Source organism: Suillus clintonianus, assembly GCF_016758775.1.
Source record: "Suillus clintonianus strain FC179 chromosome Unknown DEU56scaffold_18, whole genome shotgun sequence".
In the NCBI taxonomy this organism is placed as follows: Eukaryota; Fungi; Basidiomycota; class Agaricomycetes; order Boletales; family Suillaceae; genus Suillus; species Suillus clintonianus.
Window position 1 is genome coordinate 409,460 of NW_024539242.1, and position 19,110 is coordinate 428,569.

At 49.3% G+C, this 19,110-nt stretch overlaps 4 protein-coding genes across 4 annotated transcripts; 1 reads left to right on the forward strand and 3 right to left on the reverse strand.

Annotated features, from left to right (window-relative positions):
* Positions 1-1,120: 1,120 nt before the first annotated feature.
* On the reverse strand, positions 1,121-2,650 carry DEU56DRAFT_789647 (uncharacterized protein). Its single transcript, XM_041352560.1, has 3 exons — positions 2,289-2,650; positions 2,110-2,238; positions 1,121-2,062 (listed from the first exon to the last, which is right to left on the reverse strand). The coding sequence occupies exons 1-3, from the start codon at positions 2,585-2,587 to the stop codon at positions 1,288-1,290; spliced, it is 1,203 nt and encodes a 400-aa protein (XP_041211070.1). The 5' UTR covers positions 2,588-2,650; the 3' UTR covers positions 1,121-1,287.
* On the forward strand, positions 2,651-6,308 carry DEU56DRAFT_789649 (fungal-specific transcription factor domain-containing protein). The gene is made up of 6 exons (XM_041352561.1): positions 2,651-3,051; positions 3,134-3,718; positions 3,777-4,403; positions 4,458-5,061; positions 5,120-5,908; positions 5,974-6,308. The coding sequence occupies exons 1-5, from the start codon at positions 2,791-2,793 to the stop codon at positions 5,902-5,904; spliced, it is 2,862 nt and encodes a 953-aa protein (XP_041211071.1). The 5' UTR covers positions 2,651-2,790; the 3' UTR covers positions 5,905-5,908; positions 5,974-6,308.
* On the reverse strand, positions 6,309-7,731 carry DEU56DRAFT_789655 (DnaJ domain-containing protein). Its single transcript, XM_041352562.1, has 5 exons — positions 7,648-7,731; positions 7,318-7,594; positions 7,030-7,268; positions 6,883-6,978; positions 6,309-6,830 (listed from the first exon to the last, which is right to left on the reverse strand). The coding sequence occupies exons 1-5, from the start codon at positions 7,673-7,675 to the stop codon at positions 6,508-6,510; spliced, it is 963 nt and encodes a 320-aa protein (XP_041211072.1). The 5' UTR covers positions 7,676-7,731; the 3' UTR covers positions 6,309-6,507.
* On the reverse strand, positions 7,732-9,376 carry DEU56DRAFT_854009 (CobW/HypB/UreG, nucleotide-binding domain-containing protein). Its single transcript, XM_041355230.1, has 7 exons — positions 9,288-9,376; positions 8,961-9,233; positions 8,841-8,904; positions 8,732-8,781; positions 8,645-8,681; positions 8,416-8,593; positions 7,732-8,367 (listed from the first exon to the last, which is right to left on the reverse strand). Exons 2-7 carry the CDS (start codon positions 9,115-9,117, stop codon positions 7,810-7,812), a joined length of 1,044 nt encoding a protein of 347 aa, XP_041211073.1. The 5' UTR covers positions 9,118-9,233; positions 9,288-9,376; the 3' UTR covers positions 7,732-7,809.
* Between the last annotated feature and the right edge of the window lie 9,734 nt (positions 9,377-19,110).

A 19,110-nucleotide genomic window follows, 5' to 3' on the forward strand; every position in this document is an offset into this window, starting at 1 on the left:
TTGGCACCGTGCCATCGAACTGCATGCCAGCCTGGCTATGCATTGCAACGTCTCGAGCTTGACCATATCGGTGCTTAACCCGACAACTATGGAGAACACTCCGGCGTTTACTCTAGATGCCTGGACAATCGTCAAGTTCCGAAATAAACTGTTATTTCAGTCCCTGCAATGAGGCTCCAAGGCGCCCGAGGTTTTGCCGCACGAGTGCTTGGGGTATCCCTGCCGAATACGGTATAGTTGCGCCTAGCACGTCTGTGATAATCTTCACTTCAGGGCCTTTGTATGTAGCATTTGTCGCTAGAGAAATGCAGGGACAAGCTATATACTCCTGTCATGCCGTCTCATCACAGGGGTATGAGACCTACAGCGCCCTGCCGCGATCAGCGGTTTAAATCGCCTAAATTAGAGAACTTGCGATTTGTAGGGGGGTGTCACCCTACTAGTCATGTTCCAACTACGCCCCAGGATGAACTTCAAGTGTGTGTAAACACAAGTGTACTACCATCCCAAATTTAAAGTTGCCCGACTGCATTAACGCAGTTTGGTGTGGGTCAATCATATGAATGTAGATCTGGCATCACGATCTTCATGGTCAACTCCATTCCACTGTTCTTGCAAAAAATAGCATAGCAGGATCAAGACATGCCTTGTTAGGCAGAGGGGGAACGTAGGCAGCGAGGTTTGCAAGCTTCCAGTTCGTGGGTTCTTGACACCACGTATATGCAATGCCGCGATCGAGCAAGTTCCTTCCGCTTGTTGAACTGACCGTTTTGGACTGACATCGTATATTTCAGGCCAGATTCGGTCCCCCGGGACGCGCAACGCGCAACGCGCACCTGCATTGCAGCATTCATTCATCCATGAGGCGATGAGCATGACAACGCCAGGTGAGCTCAGCAAAGGTGTACTTCTTGAAAAATAACATTGGACGTACCTAGGCCAGTCAATAGAAACTTGGAGCATCTACATGCCACTGTTAACCCGGGGAACTGTACTCGCCTGGACATCAGAAGCTCGTATTGGGAGAAACTGGTGGTAATATGGTGCATCCATACAGCGGTGCATCGCAAGCTGCTATGTCACGACAGTGTTGAAACACTTCAAAATATTGGGCCTCACATGAATTCTAGACGCAGCGATTCGGCTGGCAAGCGGATAATGGCACATGTATACATATTACTTGTACAGTCCAGATACAATCTAAATATACTACCGATTGTGATTAGCAGAAGGCATGGTGAGAAAATGGTAGAAATACCAATACACACAAGCAAGCACGTCATCATGCTATAGGAAGTCAATACGTCTACTGCTACCACCTTGTTGCGCGGGCTCCTCGGATGCCTTGATAACAATTGCTGGCCCTGCTTCTAGAATCACATCGTCTTCGTCTTCAGAGTATACATCGGTCTCTTCGTCAGAAAGCTCGACCAATGGTGCTGCTCTCGTTTTCTTCACTCGAGCTCTTGGACCCACCGCCAGGATGTGATCCTCGCTCTCTTCAAACAGCTCTTCTTCCAACCCTCCTTGCTCCACGTCGACCACGGAAGCAATCTCGCGCTTGAAATAGTAGCGTAAACCCACCGGTATGAGGACGCCCACCACCACTGCGGATAATAGGAAGAAGTTGCGCCACGAAATGAGATGGAAATCCGCAGCAGATGTCATCTCATCTAGACCACCTCCAATCGTCGTGTGAATGACAGTTACGCCGAAGATACCCAGCCATGTACTGATCCAGAAGGGCACGACGCCAATGCCGACGTGGGGACAAATTACGTTGACAACCCAGTGCGGAGGGAGGGGAGCAATGCGGAGGACGATTAAAAAGGAAATGATGTTGTCTTTCTGTGCGCGTATCTTGTCCGACCACTTGTCTAGACGGGCTTTCCACTTCGGTACGGTGAGAAGTGCAGGGCCAAACGCAGCACTGATGAGGTAGCACAAAGTTGCACCAGTAGCAACACATGTACAAGCAAGCGGAAGTGCGCGTGGTACACCCCATACCGCTCCACCAAGTATAGATAGATACATCGATCCAGGGAGAGAAAAAGCTTGTAGGCTACGGGAAATGTCAGATGGTCAACATCATAGAAGAGCAGACCTCACAATAAATATGTTATAGCATAACATATCACGATACGGAACGGGTAGATGTCGCGGTATTTTTTCAAAATGGCATTGAGAGCCTGTAGTTGAGCAAACGATTTCGGTATACGGAGTGACGGCCGGTCGACTCTGCTATTCGATAAGATATGCTAAACAAGAAGGAAGTTCTGGGGACATACTCGTCAAGGGTGGGAAGAGTCAGCCAAAGAGTTCCACCCAGGAGGATCGTACTGAGTATAAACACGGCTGCCATCCTGATTGCGGCCTTGAGTAATAATCTTGGGGAGGATGTATGGGGTGCCTGCAAATGTGCAGGAGTGGCTCCATAAGTTGAGCCTGTGTCAGAATCTGGCGCAAGGAGGGGAGCTGTATCGTCTGCAAACTCCATAATTTCAGGATCATCAGGATGAACGGTGGCAAGAGTGTAGGCTGATGCATTTTGGTGGTGCATGTTTCTGAGCGATGAAGGTGAGGGCATGGTGCCGACGAACGATGAGAGCACGCTGTGCCACACACTATGGAATATGACACACACTACTTAGCTAAGTACGTGGGAATATTATGGCATTTTCCACAAAGCACGGAGGATGATTAGCCAAGTACTTAGCGCGCTGAGCTCGTGCTGAACAACGAACGACAGGTGTCCACAGGCCCTGCTCATCGCCCAGCACAGCGAGCAAGATGACTCACATCCTGCCTCCGCACACTGACCTCAATCTCGTGCCATCGTCTCTTCATTCAGCTCTCCATATGGACCCAAATCAACAGCAGCAGCAGCTTCAACAGCCTAATCAGCCTCATCAGCAACAGGCGCCGACAACCTCCAAGAAGAGAGGACGAAAGGCGGACACAAATTCTGATGACGCTGGCTCACCGTCCGAACCAAGACGGCTCAGACGCTCCCATGAGGCTTGCGCACGATGCAGGAGCAAGAAAATTAAGGCAAGTCCCGTCGGTAGACACCGACCGCAAATCTCCGTCTGCCTGTTCAGCTTCTCTTCTGACACAGCGATGAATTCTATAGTGCGACTCGAAACATCCTAAATGTACAGCATGCGCGACTGCCGGTGTCCCTTGCCAGCAGGAGGACAGACATAGGCAGACCCTTACTCTTAGAGGCCACACAGAGTTCATCGAGCGCCAGATCGCTCAATGCGATGCTCTCTTGAAACGTCATATTCCTGATTTCAGTATGGCCAACCTCGACGAGATATGTCGTAGGGAGGGCATCGAGGTCGACGGTCATCCCGCCCCTGAATTCGCTCAACAGAGTCCACAATTCCCACAGCAACCAAGTGGCCCTCCTCCCGGAGCGATTTACGGGCCTCCTTTCGTTCACCCCGCATACCCTTACGGGGTGCCTATGCCGCATGGGTACCCATCACATATGCCGATGCCAGGACCCCCTGGCGCTTTCGGACCCATTCATCCTGGGTTTCCCCCTCCCCCTCCCCCTCCACAGCATATGCAGTCCCTGCCCCAGGTACAACAACAGCCACAGCCACAGCCACAGCAGCCACATCCAGTCCCGCCTCCAGTTACAGCTGCTACAGCTAATACAGAAGTCAAAGGTCAAGATCCGCAATCTCTGGATATGTCAACTACGAGGGTCGGTTTTTTTTGTGTGTGCGACGTTCAGCGCACTCATCATTTATTTTCACTGATAGGCACTGGCCAAGAGCTTCGGTGTTCACCCTCTCATCGTGAACGACAGTCACCTGGGTTCTGGTGACAAGGAAGATCTTGCAGTTGGCTCAAATGGCTTATCATCGGGGCGTGACCGCGGCATCACCGAACAATCAATGCCCCGTGATCTTACAAAATGGATTTCTATCTCTGTGGCAACCAGCAATGCCGGTGTCTCTTCTACGATATCTACCTCCACACTGACGTTATGGATGCCCAAGGATCGCTCGTTGACGAACAAGATCGTTGATGTTTACTTCAACCACCTCAACGTCCATCGCCCTGTTTTCTTCCGGTCAGACTTCGAGCACAAGTTAAACGCGCTTTACGACGGGGAGAATGTTCAACATGATCTTGGCTTTATCTGCAGCATGTACCTCATTCTGGCACTCGGGACGTTGAGCGAGTTGAATCACCAAGGGAGTATCATGGACAAGGACAAAAAGACGCCCAGCGATAGTCCGATCAATACCAAGAAGCTGCTTCCTACTGTATGGCCCGAGCATGATGAATTTTTCGAGCGTGCACTGGCCGTCAAGCCTCACTTACGTGTCACGATCTCCAGTCTTCAAGCACTGCTCTTGTTGCATTGGTATCTGTACACCGAGGTATGTCCATTCTAACTTTCCCTGACAGGTTTTAATTCCGTTGTCGATTATCAGCGACAAGGCCGCTCCCTTTGGCGCTTGGTTGGAAGTCTTGTCCGCCTTTCAATCGAACTTGGTCTGCATCATGATCCCACGGCGCAACCCAACACTTTCACAGATGAAGAGTGTCAGCTACGTATCCGGCTTTGGGGCAATGTCATGGTGCATGACCGAGGCACTTCCATTCTTCTCGGACGCCCACTTGCCATCGCTCCCTATGACTCCAATACGCCTCGCCCCACACACGGACTCAAGGGCCAGAATGCTGATTTCTCCGAACACTTCCTTCTTTCTCACCCCATCGCCGAAATACAGGCAGACATCATCAATTCCCTATATGCTCCTTCACGGCAGAGTGCTGATACAATCATGCGGCATGCGTCGAGGATCATCAAGAGCATGCTTGAGTTCAGGAGACAGCTCCCCGATAGCTACAAGTGGTACTTTGGGGGAACTGAAGACTGGCCTTTGGAGAGGCGACAGAAGCTAGTCCAGGACATTACAGAGGACCAGGGACTGACATTGCTCAAATTTGGTATATCGAGGATCTTACTTCTTCGTGCCTTGTTCAGTCTTAAGGAACTCGACTACAACCACCGTTCGAAGGCACTCGTCGATGGTATGTTTTTAGCATGTGCCACTTGCCATTGTTTGATGATTCATTCACGATATTAAAGCGATCGTCACGTCACACAACATCATCATCGTCCACAATCAGCTCATTCGTTTCCCCGATATCGCTTTTTTCGTTTCTCCCATCCCACTCCATATCGCAGCAATGGTCATCCTGTATGGCCACATGTCTCACTGCGAGCGCCTCTCACGCCAGGTGATGATTGAAGACGTTTGGATGGCCCTTGACATGCTCCCACGCTTTCGTTGGCGTTGGGAACGAAAGGACTTGAATGGCGGGCACCCTCTAATTTCCAAGCTCGCTGAGAAGGTCCTAAACGTCAACCTCCGAGCAGTTGGACCCACCAAAGACCCTGTCTTGCTTTCAGAGCTCGATTGGGAGACAGATTCACCGGGGATGTTATCATCGCCAGCGCTTAGTGCTCAACAGCAATTGCGCGTGCATCCGGGGACTCCCACGATGTCACACCCACCCTACTCAAATGGCGGTGTCGGGCCCGGTGTTTACGGACCGCTTCCGCGTGGTGCCACTGTAAGCACGAACCCCGTCAAAGGGCTTCAAGGATCTATGGGTAATGGTACTACGCAGGACAAACTCGCAGAAGTGCCCACTGGGCTGTTCTACCCGTTCTACCCGGAGAATCTGATGACCGCTACCCCGGGTACTGTTTCTGGCCCTCACAGCGACGCCGGAGCTACCAGTGGAGACGCTGGTCAGGACCCACAGAGTTATAGTCACCTGCTGGCGGCGGCGGCGCAGCCAAATGGGACATACGGGTGCCAGCAGTCGTCGGACTCATACATGCTTGAAGAGATCCGCTCATGGTAATCAGGTGTGTATGGACGTCGTCAGTCGTTGGTGCTGTATTTCTACCGGCCGTTACTGAACTCTTCACAGAGCCATGTCTATGTCGTTCGCACATCAAGGTTAATCACCTTATCCATGTATTGTGTTTGTTCGTTTTCTTCTCCGTCTCTCAGCTTTTGCGCGTTCTTTGGCGCTGAGGACAGTTCTAATGAGGCTCTCCTTTGAGATTCTTATTCCTTTTTATGAACCTAAAAATGGTTTTTTGTTCAAATGTTACGTTTTGATTCGAGCCTTTCTTCCCTTTCGTTTTCGTTTTCGTCGTTGTTCTATCATTCTCGTCTAGTCAAGTCCGAAATTCACTTATATTATCCTCATGTTTGAACAGTAATATGTGGGAGAATGTATGATTACGCGTTGTAGGATGATTGGTTTGATCATTTCAATATTAATGGCATGTGGTATGAGTACATACATGGGGCGGAACGTCAGGCGTGTTCTATAGAAGTAGTCTATGCGCAGATCAGCGGGGAGAAAGGGATGGTCACCTTTCGGATACAATATCAAAAAAAAGATGAAACACGCAGATATAACTGTCAGTAAAATAGTGTTTGCAGAATGCAAAGTCTATCCGAGAATCCGTTCCATGCGGTCCAGAACCACGTCGATGCCCCTGATGAGAAGAACGACACGCCGGGGCAAAAGTGCGAATTTATTTGTGTCATCCTTGTCACGGTCGTGGTGGGTAGGATGAGCAGAGGTGGGATTGGTGTACTGAGCCTGCATGGCATTTTCGAGAGTGACAGGTAAGAAGATAGTAATGCGTGTGAGTTGGATAGTGAGCCGGGATCTGCCGGCGATATCGAAGTAGGGAAGCTGGCGGAAAGCGCTTTGTATCTCGAGGGCGCGACAGAGCTCGCCATGGAGGGCAACGACGCAGGCGCGACAGGCTATTTGTTGATGGCGTGAGATCAATTATACGTTATATGACAGGTAATTCACTCAAGACGCGTTCGCGAACAGTCAGGAGGACCGAAAGAACAGAGTTTATACCGTCGTCACCCAATTCAAGTGATGGGTTTAGGTCACCAATAGCCCCTGAAGGTAGAGACGTGAGCATGTGATACACGCATGCAGGCGTGTGCTTACTGAGCAATGTGCGTATCATCTCGAAATCGCCTTCAAGAAATTCACTGAATACGCTCAAGAGGACGCCTTTCAATGTTTCGTCTGCATGGGGCGAGGACTGGGCAAAGAAGTCATAATTGGGGTGTGAGTGTGCAGGACGGGAGTCGTAAGTGCGTTTCGAGGTTGGATTGCTGAGGACATCGTATGCAACGGAGACTTTTTGGAAGGCAGACGTCGCGTCGGGATTTCCGGGAAATTTGCTGAGTACAAGTGAAAATGAGACGCCACTAGAACTGACGAGGAACATACTCTGGGTGGCAAGCCCTGCTTCGAGAAAGATAGGCGCGTCTTATGGTCACTTTGTCGATTGTTGGGGACCTAGAAACACCTAGAATGCAATACAAGTCGTCGCTGGAAAGTACTTGAAGCATTTCTTGGGTGTAAAATCTATCGCTACTCGGCGAGGATTTTAGAGTGTCGCAAGATTTTTGTTTTTGTGCTGATGGATATGCTTGTGATGACCACGCGATATGTTTTGGGTGGATAGGTACATTGTCTGTGGCCCGGAAATGAAACAAGGAGGATGCTACGGTTGCGCTGTTAGTTTTGCTTGTCCTAGTGTAACTTAGACTGACCGACCTGTCGAAAAGACATAGGAAAACATCATCGCTCATGGTCTTGGAAACATGTGTGATGCAGTGAGAAACTGCTCAAGAAAACGTTCTCCAATCTTATCTCCTCGTCGGATATTTCAATTAAACACGTGCGGTATGACATACGTAATCTGAATCAATCTATGTATTACATCACTTGAGCCTGGAGATCGGCACAAAACTTTTTGACCGCCACCGGAATCGGTTTGCGATCCAACTCGTATTTGTCTCCCATGATGGTGAGCCTTATGGACGCATCTCGCATAAAAGATATATCTCCCTTCGATAATGTGAGGTCATACCGACCAAATGCCCAGTTCAGGATCCAAATCGCAGAATCTAAGCGGACAAATCCCTTGACTCGCCAAACGCTCTCCTTGTTTAGAGAGGCGAGTGCACTCTCGAGCATACGCCTGTCAACATCAACCTCCGTACGCGAGATACATGCTTCTCTGTCGTGGTGTTCATGGCTGTGGCACGTCGGCAGGAATCCCCGATATGCCGTGAGTGTCTTCACTTCGTCGTGGTGATCTTCGATACCTTGGGGAATTGAATTTTTGAAGAGCTTGGAGTCGATGCCAAAGAGAACATTTGGGTCAACGCCGTGACGGCCATTACATTTGATCTTAGGAGTGTCGAGATTCAAGGTATTAAGATTATCGATCAGTATGTCTAGGGCGTGTTCATCGACGTGCTCGTGCTTGTTCTAGGCACTTGAATAAGATCGCCTTATTATCATGAGCAAGGCACTTACGATAAGGATGATATCCGAGTAGCTTGCCTGCATCTTGGCCGTGGGAGACGTATCTTCGTACCCCGTGAAGTTCTCGGCATCGATGACGGTGACGATCGCGTCAAGTCGAAGGTCGTTGTTTGTCTGTCGCTCAAGCTCGCGGATCTGGAACGCCAGTGTGGCAGGAAAAGCGGATCCTCTGACTCCATGACGAGTGAGTGAATAACTAGTGGGATTTGAATGAACTTACGAGCATTCAATGATTATTCGGTCAGGGCGGTATTTGTCTGATATATGTGAGTGCTTTGAGGGTTAAGTTATGTCGGACTGTAAGTACCTCGGATCTCGAGAAGGGCTGTTTCCATCTGACCGACGAGTACGCAGCACCTAGATGCGATGTGTTCGATTAGGAAGTGCAGTGCGATGATGACGAAGTGTAGACACACATGCACCCGTTCAAAATCTCACTGACAGCAGCCAAACTGGACTGTTTCGCCAACTGGCTATCCACTGTGAAAGGTATTATATATTCCCTCCAACCCACGAACACAGCAAGTTATGCACACCTTGGACGTCTCCGAACTCATTCTTGAGTAAAACCACTTTATAATCTTTTGGAAGTAGCGGAAGTAGCGACAAAATGATGGAGGTCTTTCCTGCGCCGAGAAATCCAGTGAAGACAGTGATTGGTATATGAGGTGGTTGTATCGAATTTGAGTCCATGTCTGTGTGGGTATCCCGAGGCTCTACTCGTAACCGTCTGGACTACGTCTTTGATTGGGTGACTATCCGGGACCGTAGGCAAAATAATGCAGAATATTTAGATTAATTATAACGGACTTTGAAAGATATTTGCAAAAGATAATCTGTACAGAAAACCTAACCGTGCTCACCTAGCATTTGTGCTTTTGAGCTAGCACATGCAAATTATCATGGATCATTTTGATCTATAGAAACAAAATGGTCTTGGATTGTCAATGAGTAGTTCTATGTCTTTTATTTTTTTGAATGATTGTGTTGTGCAAGTGTTATGGTACAATATATACAATTTGGCACTAGTGATGTACACGGCCCGGTTTCAGGCCGTGGGCCAGGCCAAGCCGGGCCTGAATAGGCCAAGCCGAGCCGAGCCAAAGTCACGGCCTGGTGACGGCTTTGGCCTGGCCTGGGAATATGAAAAGCCAAAGCCTCCGGCTCAGGCCGCGGCTTATAGTGTGCCTGCTCAAACTCTTTGACGATTGTCGATCGAGAATCTGACTTCTGTCTCATTTTAGCTTTTCGATCACTTACATCGTGTGCATGTTCATGTGGTAACATGTGTCAGAATCACAGTGAGTTGCAGACATTCTTTTCAAGCTCGACACAACTCACTTGCCACAGTGTTGGCAGATAGTGCACTCGTCATTTTCAGTAATCTGCCCTCCTTTGCAAGTTTCTTGTGACTTCAAGTCGCAAGCTTGGCGACAACCATCACATATGTTTTCAGACAAAAGGCGTGCATTTGTGATGGTAATTTTTATTTTTTATATCCACCTCTCACCACTTGTCTCTGATGGTTGGAACTGTCCACACAGACAGCAACGATGAATGTCGTGCACGGCCGGTCCACCGAACCAAGCCTACCGCCACCCTTCTCCAACATTCTGAGAAGGCGGCTTTCCCATCACAAACCAAGGCTATCAATGCCTTTCGTGCAGCAGAGGCTGCGAAGTTGTCTGATACTCAACATGCTTCCAACGCTGGCGCTGATCAAACCACCCCCAGCACATCTGTAAGGAATACTGCGGCGCTGACGCTGGACGCTCGCTAAAACCCGGACTTTGACATTTACGACAATCCCTTTGTTCCCGTTTTCGTACCTACCACAACCATCCCTTTATCGACTGGTTCCACACTACGTTTTTCCCTTTTACCCTTCGTTTTATCCTTCCCTTCGAGCCACTCGTGCTTTGATAGCACCTTCACGTACTCTCTTGTTTCCCATCGTATAAATACCCGCATGTATCATATCGAACACCAGTCAATTCACTCCCGTTATCGAAAGCAAGTCACTCAGCCGGTCCGAAAGTCTATTCAAATCAACGCATCATTATATTGTCGTATCTACTAAATTCCCCTTCGAACACAGCAGTATCCAGCCTTACATATTGGAGCCCACTGCGAGGGGAATTGATTTGATCGCCCCCGCCTTTTGAGTTTGATTTGATCGATCATTCGCTGATCGTCTGATTACTCCCTTAGAATTGATCTTCGAACCCTTCCCGATCACCAATATTTCAAAATACTACCATCCCAACGCGCAAATTCCTTTCAAGCGCACCACCCCGATAACTGATCTGGCTCCAAAACGATCCCGTACTCCCGCTCCTACCAAGAAGCACATCACCCGTTCTGCAACTAGAGCCGAAGAGTCCTCGTCTGTTGAGACCCCCGAACCTATAGTCCATTCACCAATCCGTTTCCGTGTCAGTATCGACGAAGAAGAACTGACTCCGCATCTCGTATCTCCTCTCACACCCATCGTCGAAACCACCGTGTCGAGCATCGCTCCACCACCCAAAACCTTTGTTTTTGCTCCCAGCCTCGAATCCGTCCAGCCCACGTTTACGCTCAGGCCCGCGATCTTCTCTGGAAACACCACCCCGTCTACTGCTACCCCATCCGCACCCACTACACAACTGATTGCACCTCAACCAGCGCCAACCACCAGTATGTCCACCTCCAAGGGGATGAACGCCATGCCAGGGCCCACTTCCAACAAAGCCCCGTCGTTTAACGGCGAAACCTCTGAACTGCTAGACTTCTTTGAGCTTTTCGAAGATTTAGCCCAGGCATGTGGACTCACCAGCGCGGAACAGTGCAAACTACTCGTCAGATATGTGGATCAACCTACGAAACGCTTCTGGGTCACTCTCACCGGCTATGAAAGCAAAGACTTTGGCGTTCTCAAGGCCAGTATACTCGAACAATACCCGGGCGCAGAAAAAGGACTACGCTATTCCATTAGAGATCTCGAACGCATCGTCCTCAGCAGCGCCGAAAACGACATTTCCACGGAAACAGAACTCCTTCAGTACTATAGGCAATTTCGCCCAGTTGCACATTGGCTGGTCAGCAATAGTAAGATCACTACGCGTGAACGGGACCACTACTTCTGGCAAGGGCTCCCTCCCGCTACTCGTTGTGCCATTGACAGACGGCTCGAGCTTCAAGATACAAGCTACTCTCGCACTGAAGCCACGAACTTCGAGCAGGTACTCAAGGCTGGCCGCTTCGTGTTCTCAGACGATGCATTCAACGCAGACTTAAATGATCCTATTGCTACTCGACTACGCTCGATACGAGATTCTCGCTCCGCTGCTGCTCCAACCAAACCCAAGCCCACTGTACTACAGTCATGGGACTCAGACGACGAGGATGACAAAAAGGATGCCAAACGGGAAGTTCAAACTAGGCGTGTAATGTTCGCACCCCAACAGCCTGTCAAATCTACCATAGACGAAGTCGAGGAACTCGGGAGGAAGATGCATTCGCTCGACATCGCTGACGTTGCCTATTCAGGATGTTACACCCGGTTGGTCTGCCTCGCCCCACAAGCAGCCCAAGCCTGGGCTCCCCCTCGTACACGACAGCTTGGTGCCTCGACCCCTACCTATGCTCCACTTCCTCACGCTCAGAATCATTCAACAAATACTCACTCCGACTCATCGTGCTATTTTTGTGGGCTGGCTCACCTTATCCGAAATTGCCCTATGGCTGCTAAATATATGCGCGCAGGACGTGTAATTAGGGAAAATAATTATTTCTTGTTTCCAGACCACTCACGTATTAGACGAGGACCCAATGGCACCATCAGACAAGCAATAGACGAACGATACGGAAGTTCCGTCCCATCGAGCACCCCCGCGACAGGCGCAAACCTGGCCACCCCAGTAGACAAATTCCAGCGTGATTCTACCCCACACGTCCCTGCAGCAAAAACTTCGAATGCATTCCTCACGGAGACCTATTTTCTGCAATGTACTCCGGTCGTCGAAAACCATGCTGTCGTAGTCACTGTGGAAGAAGAAGAGGACGAACAGTCGGCAGAAGTCTTAGCAATCACGCGTTCGAAGGCTAAGGCAATCAATACCTCAGAGGCCACACTTGCGCAAGGACGTACCACTCCGTCTCCACCATCCTCGTCATGCGCTCGTAGTCAAAACCCTTCCATCAATAATGTGCCCGGACCACTAACCACGGATGCAAAGAAGGGCCCTGCCTTCTCTTACGAGTCTAAGGCTGCTAGCCCCGAAGCTGCAAAACGTATCTATGACAGTATTCTGAACATGATGGTCCCGCACCTCACGATATTGGACTTGTTGGCGATTAGCCCCGACCTTCGCAAGGAAACAGTGGAACATTGTCGCACTCACCGAGTTCCTGCCCCCACGTCTGCGTTATCTGCCAATGCACTCGCTACCAACTCCCCACCTCTCATAGAACATGCAACACCACTGCGCGAACTCCGGGTTACACTAAACGGAGTCCACTCAGAACTCGGCCTACTCGATGAAGGGTCTGAAATTGTCGTCATCCGCGAAGACACGTGGCGGAAAAGCAAGGCTCCAATCAACGCGAATATAAGAATGCGAATGCAAACTGCAAATGGTGGGTCACAAGATATGGCTGGCTGTGTGGAAATGCTCGAGATCGAAGTCGATGGAATCAAAACGTGGGCTCATGCCTACGTTGTCCCTGATGCCCCGTATCGTCTTCTCCTCGGACGACCTTGGCAACGCCTGGTGCGATTGTCCAAGACAGAAGATACCGATACCGTCCATGTGACCCTGTGCGATCCAACCAACAGCACGAATATCAGAACAATAGCCACGTCACCTCGCCCTTGGCCACATCCTAATGGTACCTTCGCACTTACCACGGCACATATCGTAGATCTTTCCTCTGCAGAAATACCACCCGTAGTACCTATTCCTATCTCCACCCTCAGAGAAACCTCATTAGACGACCACCTCCTGCGGAATTCCTACGACATCGATCCAGTGCGACACGTTTTCGCCTACAAAAGGGTTGCTAACAAAGTCAAGCCCGTGGCCACAACTATGCCTTCTCATGCCTGAATCGTTCGACACATACCCGAAGACCCTCTTCTTACTCTTCCTGCTCTCTCCCCGAACCCCCCAGACTTCACACCAGGGCAACGACTCACACAAGAACGTATGGACGAATTGGGAATCTTTCAGAATAAGTTTCTTCTGCCTGACGAGCAGAAACTTGCAGCTCAAGTGCTAATGAACAATGAAACAGCTTTAGCATGGGATGAGTCTGAGAAGGGAAGATTCCGAGATGAATATTTTCCACCGGTCGTAATTCCAACAATTGAACACACACCATGGGCTCACCGACAACCCCCTATTCCCCCGGGTATCAAGGACGAAGTCATCAAGCTCATCCAGTCAAAAATTGCCTCCGGCGTGTACGAACCTTCGAATAGCTCGTACCAGTCTCGATGGTTTTGTGTGGCGAAGAAGAGCGGAGCCGTCCGCATTGTTCACGATCTCCAGCAGCTCAACTCCGTCACTGTGAAAGATGCCGCTACACTCCCCTATGTCGAGCACTTTGCTGAACAATCTGCGGGACGAGGAATATATACCATGATGGACTTATTTGTTGGCTTTGATCACCGAGCTCTTGCCGAAGATTCACAGGACATCACCACGTTTCAGACCCCACTCGGCACATTTCGTCTTACAGTGCTTCCCCAAGGGTGGACGGACTCTCCAGCAGTATTCCAGAATGATGTGGCTTTTATCCTCCAGCACGAAACAGACGTAGCACTGAACTTTCAAGATGATATTAATGTTCTCGGCTCTCGCACACGATACGAACTTCCAGATGGAGGACATGAGACTCTCACCGACAATTCAAACGTCCGACATTTTGTATGGGAGCACTGCCTCGACACGAATCGTGTCCTTCATCGGCTCAAACATGCCGGTGCTATGGTTTCAGCCAAGAAGCTGTTTATTTGTGTGCCCGAAGTAATTGTAGTGGGACAGAAGTGCACTTATCAAGGACGGGAGCCGGACGAGTCGAAGGTATCGAAGATTCAGAACTGGCCTCCTTGCACCTCTAGAACGGAAGTACGAGGATTCTTAGGAACGGCTGGCACGATCCGTAATTGGATCCAGGACTATGCAAGAATTGCCCGTCCTCTCACCAACCTCACTCGCTGCAATGTTCCCTTCGAGTGGACTCAAGAGGCTCAAAATGCCATGAATGAGCTCAAGACTGCTATTATTCACTCTCCGGCCATTCGTCCGATCGACTACAGCTCATCTAATGAAGTTATTTTAGCCGTGGACTCGTCCTATATTGCCTGCGGGTGGATTCTGCTTCAGGTCGACGATGACGGAAAACGACGTCCCTCTCGTTTCGGCTCGATAACCTGGAACGAGCGAGAATCTCGCTATTCCCAGGCGAAGATCGAGTTATATGGTCTCTTCCGAGCATTGAAAGCCGCCAAAGTCTGGTTAATTGGTCTCAAGCAACTCACCGTCGAAGTCGATGCAAAATACATCCGAGGGATGATCAACAACCCAGATATTCAACCAAATGCAGCCATGAACCGTTGGATTGCCGGGATAACGACTTTCGACTTCACGCTCAAACATGTCCCGGGAGCGAAGCATGCTGGACCTGACGGCTTGTCAAGACGACCACGAGCTCTTGAAGATGAAAGTGACGAAGACTCAGCAGAAATAGAAGATTGGATTGACGAAGTACTCGGCTGCAGTTTATGGGTTGCAAACACGCTAGACAGTGAGCGTCAGGACATGATGATGGGAGGTGGTCTTGTACTGCAAATCGCAGACATCACACACTGCTCTGATCCTGACGCTCCCTCAAATGATGCTTCCCACGCTCGTGACGATGAACTCCTCAGCATAAAAAGTTATCTCAAGTCACTCAACCTCCCCACAGGCATCTCTGAGGCTCAACGTTCCCGCATTCTCAAACAAGCATCTCGCTACTTTGTCCGTGGTGACAAACTCTGGCGTAAGGACTCAGCGGGACGCCACCAAATAGTTCTCTTTGGTGCTAACCGTCTTCAAATTCTGTGCGAGATGCATGATCGTCTAGGCCACAAAGGTGTCTACCCCACGCGACGGGCCCTCGCTGATAGATTCTGGTGGCCCACATTGGACAAAGATCTCGCCTGGTACATCAAAACTTGCCATCAATGTCAGCTCCGTTCCATTGAGAAAGTTGTCATTCCACCAACAGTCGCTGTTCCCGCGCCCCTCTTCAGCAAAGTATATACGGACTCCATGCACATGCCAACCTCACATGGATACTCTTATATTGTTCAAGCTCGATGCTCCCTCAGCGCTTGGCCCGAATTCCGCATGCTTAAGTCTGAGACTGGTCGAACGCTCGGGGCCTTCCTTTTTGAAGAAGTCCTTTGCATATGGGGTGCAGTAGAAGAGATTGTAACCGATAACGGAACTCCATTTGTCGCAGCGCTGGATTGGCTTGCACAGAGATACCACATCCATCATATTCGGATCTCGGCCTACAACTCGCGCGCGAACGGGATAGTCGAATGTTCACATCGAACCATTCGAGATTCCCTTGTGAAAGCATGCGAAGGTGACATCACACAGTGGCCCGTCTTTGCTCCTCATGTATTCTGGGCTGACCGTGTTACGACTCGCAAAGCCACTGGCCATTCTCCCTACTTCATGGCTCATGGGGTCGAGCCTCTGCTCCCATTCGATATTACCGAGGCCACCTTCATGTTCCCCGACATCACATCCCCTCAGTCCACCGCAGAATTGATTGCAGCTCATGCACGGCAGCTTATGAAACGAGAGGATGATCTCGCGGAAATACAGGACCATGTGCTCAAGGCTCGATATGTGTCCATAGCTGACTTCGAACGACGATTCACCAACACTATCCGAAACTACAACTTTGAACCGGGTGCACTGGTTTTGGTCCTTAATAAGAAGATCGAGCCCTCGTCGAATGCCAAGTGCAAACCTAGATATTTCGGACCCATGCTCGTGGTGTCTCGCACTATTAACGGATCGTATCGACTCGCAGAAGTGGACGGGGCCCTGTCTGGACTGAAATTTGCGGCCTTTCGACTCATTCCTTACCACGCCCGTTCACTCTCCACCCTCGAAGTCACACAATTCATCAATGCCACAGACCTAGCCGGACTCGCACCTGAAGGAGAATAGTCTGTCGTTAGAGGATCAACTGGGACAGTTGATATCTTTTAAGTTGGGGGGAGGTGTAAGGAATACTGCGGCGCTGACGCTGGACGCTCGCTAAAACCCGGACTTTGACATTTACGACAATCCCTTTGTTCCCGTTTTCGTACCTACCACAACCATCCCTTTATCGACTGGTTCCACACTACGTTTTTCCCTTTTACCCTTCGTTTTATCCTTCCCTTCGAGCCACTCGTGCTTTGATAGCACCTTCACGTACTCTCTTGTTTCCCATCGTATAAATACCCGCATGTATCATATCGAACACCAGTCAATTCACTCCCGTTATCGAAAGCAAGTCACTCAGCCGGTCCGAAAGTCTATTCAAATCAACGCATCATTATATTGTCGTATCTACTAAATTCCCCTTCGAACACAGCAGTATCCAGCCTTACACATCCCTGAATTCACCTCCGGGTGACACTGCACCATCAGGTTCAAGCTCGGCTGCACTCGAAAAGGGTAAAAGGACACGCGTTGAAGAAGTTCTTGACGACAAATCTGGTGGCGAGGAACGTGAAGATGTGCGCACCAATCCACGACGTAAGTGTATTTGCCATTGTGAATCATAAAACTGATACCAAACTTTTGGCAGCAAAAAGGTTGCGCAAATTAGCTGCGCCGGTTGATGATTTAGTCGACAATGATGGTATTCCGATCAATGTCGACATCCAACCCATTGCAGACACGGCTCCAACACGCGAAGGCAAAACTGCCGATCTCGATGCATTTTTTGGCACGATGTTCGATCATGCAGGAACTAATGGCAAGGTTAAAAAGCATCGAAAGTGCAAGATATGTTTGTAAGTCTACAAGGTCATAATTGTGCTCACTCACTCACACCAAATCAACAGGAAGCAATGTATTCTTGTCAATGAATCTACAACACTTTGTCGTCACGCCAAGGCTAATTTTGTGGTGCGTATTTTTGTGCATATGTTTGTTTCATTGTGCTTATATATACGACTCGGATTACACTGTAGGGAAAGTATTGACAGTGGGCAAAGAAGCACTCTTTTGAGTCTATGCTACCGGGCGATATCAAAGCTCAGAAGGAGAAAGCCGAGCAGGCGCAGCAGACCATCAATTCGCACCTGACTGAACGCAAACTCACTGAGTGAGTTATACCATACTCCGATAAGTTATTCAAACGAGCAGCGATCAAATGGTTAGTTGCAACAGACCAAGTATGTATGATTCCCTTGATATAATAGTTTGACCATTGACACACTTTAACCTAGCCTATCCAAGCCCTCGACCACCCAAAGTTCCAAGACATGATCAATGTCACTTCACGGGCAATGAACAGAGTCAAAATCCCCAATCGTAGAGCCACCCGCGCTGAAATCATGTGAATATTCAGGGGTCACCTGATGAGACTCCGGACGACGTTAAATGTGAGTCACAATCTAGTGCTGCGTGCTGCTTCATTACATCTCATTTTCCAACACAGAGCACTGCTGTTAGTGGCGCAATAAATATAACTTGCGATGCGTGGCAAGCTACCAATATTGATGGATATTTCTCCGTCACTGGACACTGGATCGAAGAGAAGTCAACAATGCAATGGGAGAGTGAAACAGCACTTCTCGGCTTTACCCAGCTCAAACAATGCACACAACGGGAAGTGTCTTGGAGGTGTGCTGTTCAAAGTTCTAGATCGTGTTGGTATCGCGCATAAGGCATGTCATCTTCGCATTCAGCTTGGCTTTGTCTAATCATGATATATAGTTGGGCCATGTTACTTGTGATAATGCTGCCAACAATGGCACGATGCTCGAGGAGTTCGCTCGACTCTATGAAAAATGATTCAAGAAGAAGTTCCCTTGGTGTGAATGAAGGATCAAGTACGTTGCTCGTTGTCTTGCAGCTAACATGACTCACAATTGTGTTCACAGCTGTCTCGCTCATGTAATTAATCTCGGTACCCAAGTACTGATCAGTACATACAGCAAAGCACCACATTACGAACCTCACAACCCCCATGCTCACGAGCCAGATACCACCATGCATCGTGAGCGTGATGAGATTGGCCTCATACGTTCAATATGTGTAAAGGTGATTGATTTCTCTTTGCGCACAATGATTTACTGATTTTTTCAAAGGAGCGATCTTCCGCGAAGCGCAAGGAACTATACAAAATGGTCCAAGTCAAGGCTGGCATCTCCCGCCCTACACAACTCCTTCTGGACATGAAGGTTCGTTGGTCGTCGACCTATGTGATGATTAATTGTGCGGAAACCAATAAAGAGGTGAGTCATGCCAGGTTCATCACCCATCTGTTTGCTTGTCCCGAATATCCCCCATCGTCTTCTAACTCTCAAGTGAAGCACCCGCATTTCATTGCGTATGCCATCTGTTTGCTTGTCCCGAATATCCCCCATCGTCTTCTAACTCTCAAGTGAAGCACCCACATTTCATTGCGTATGCCATC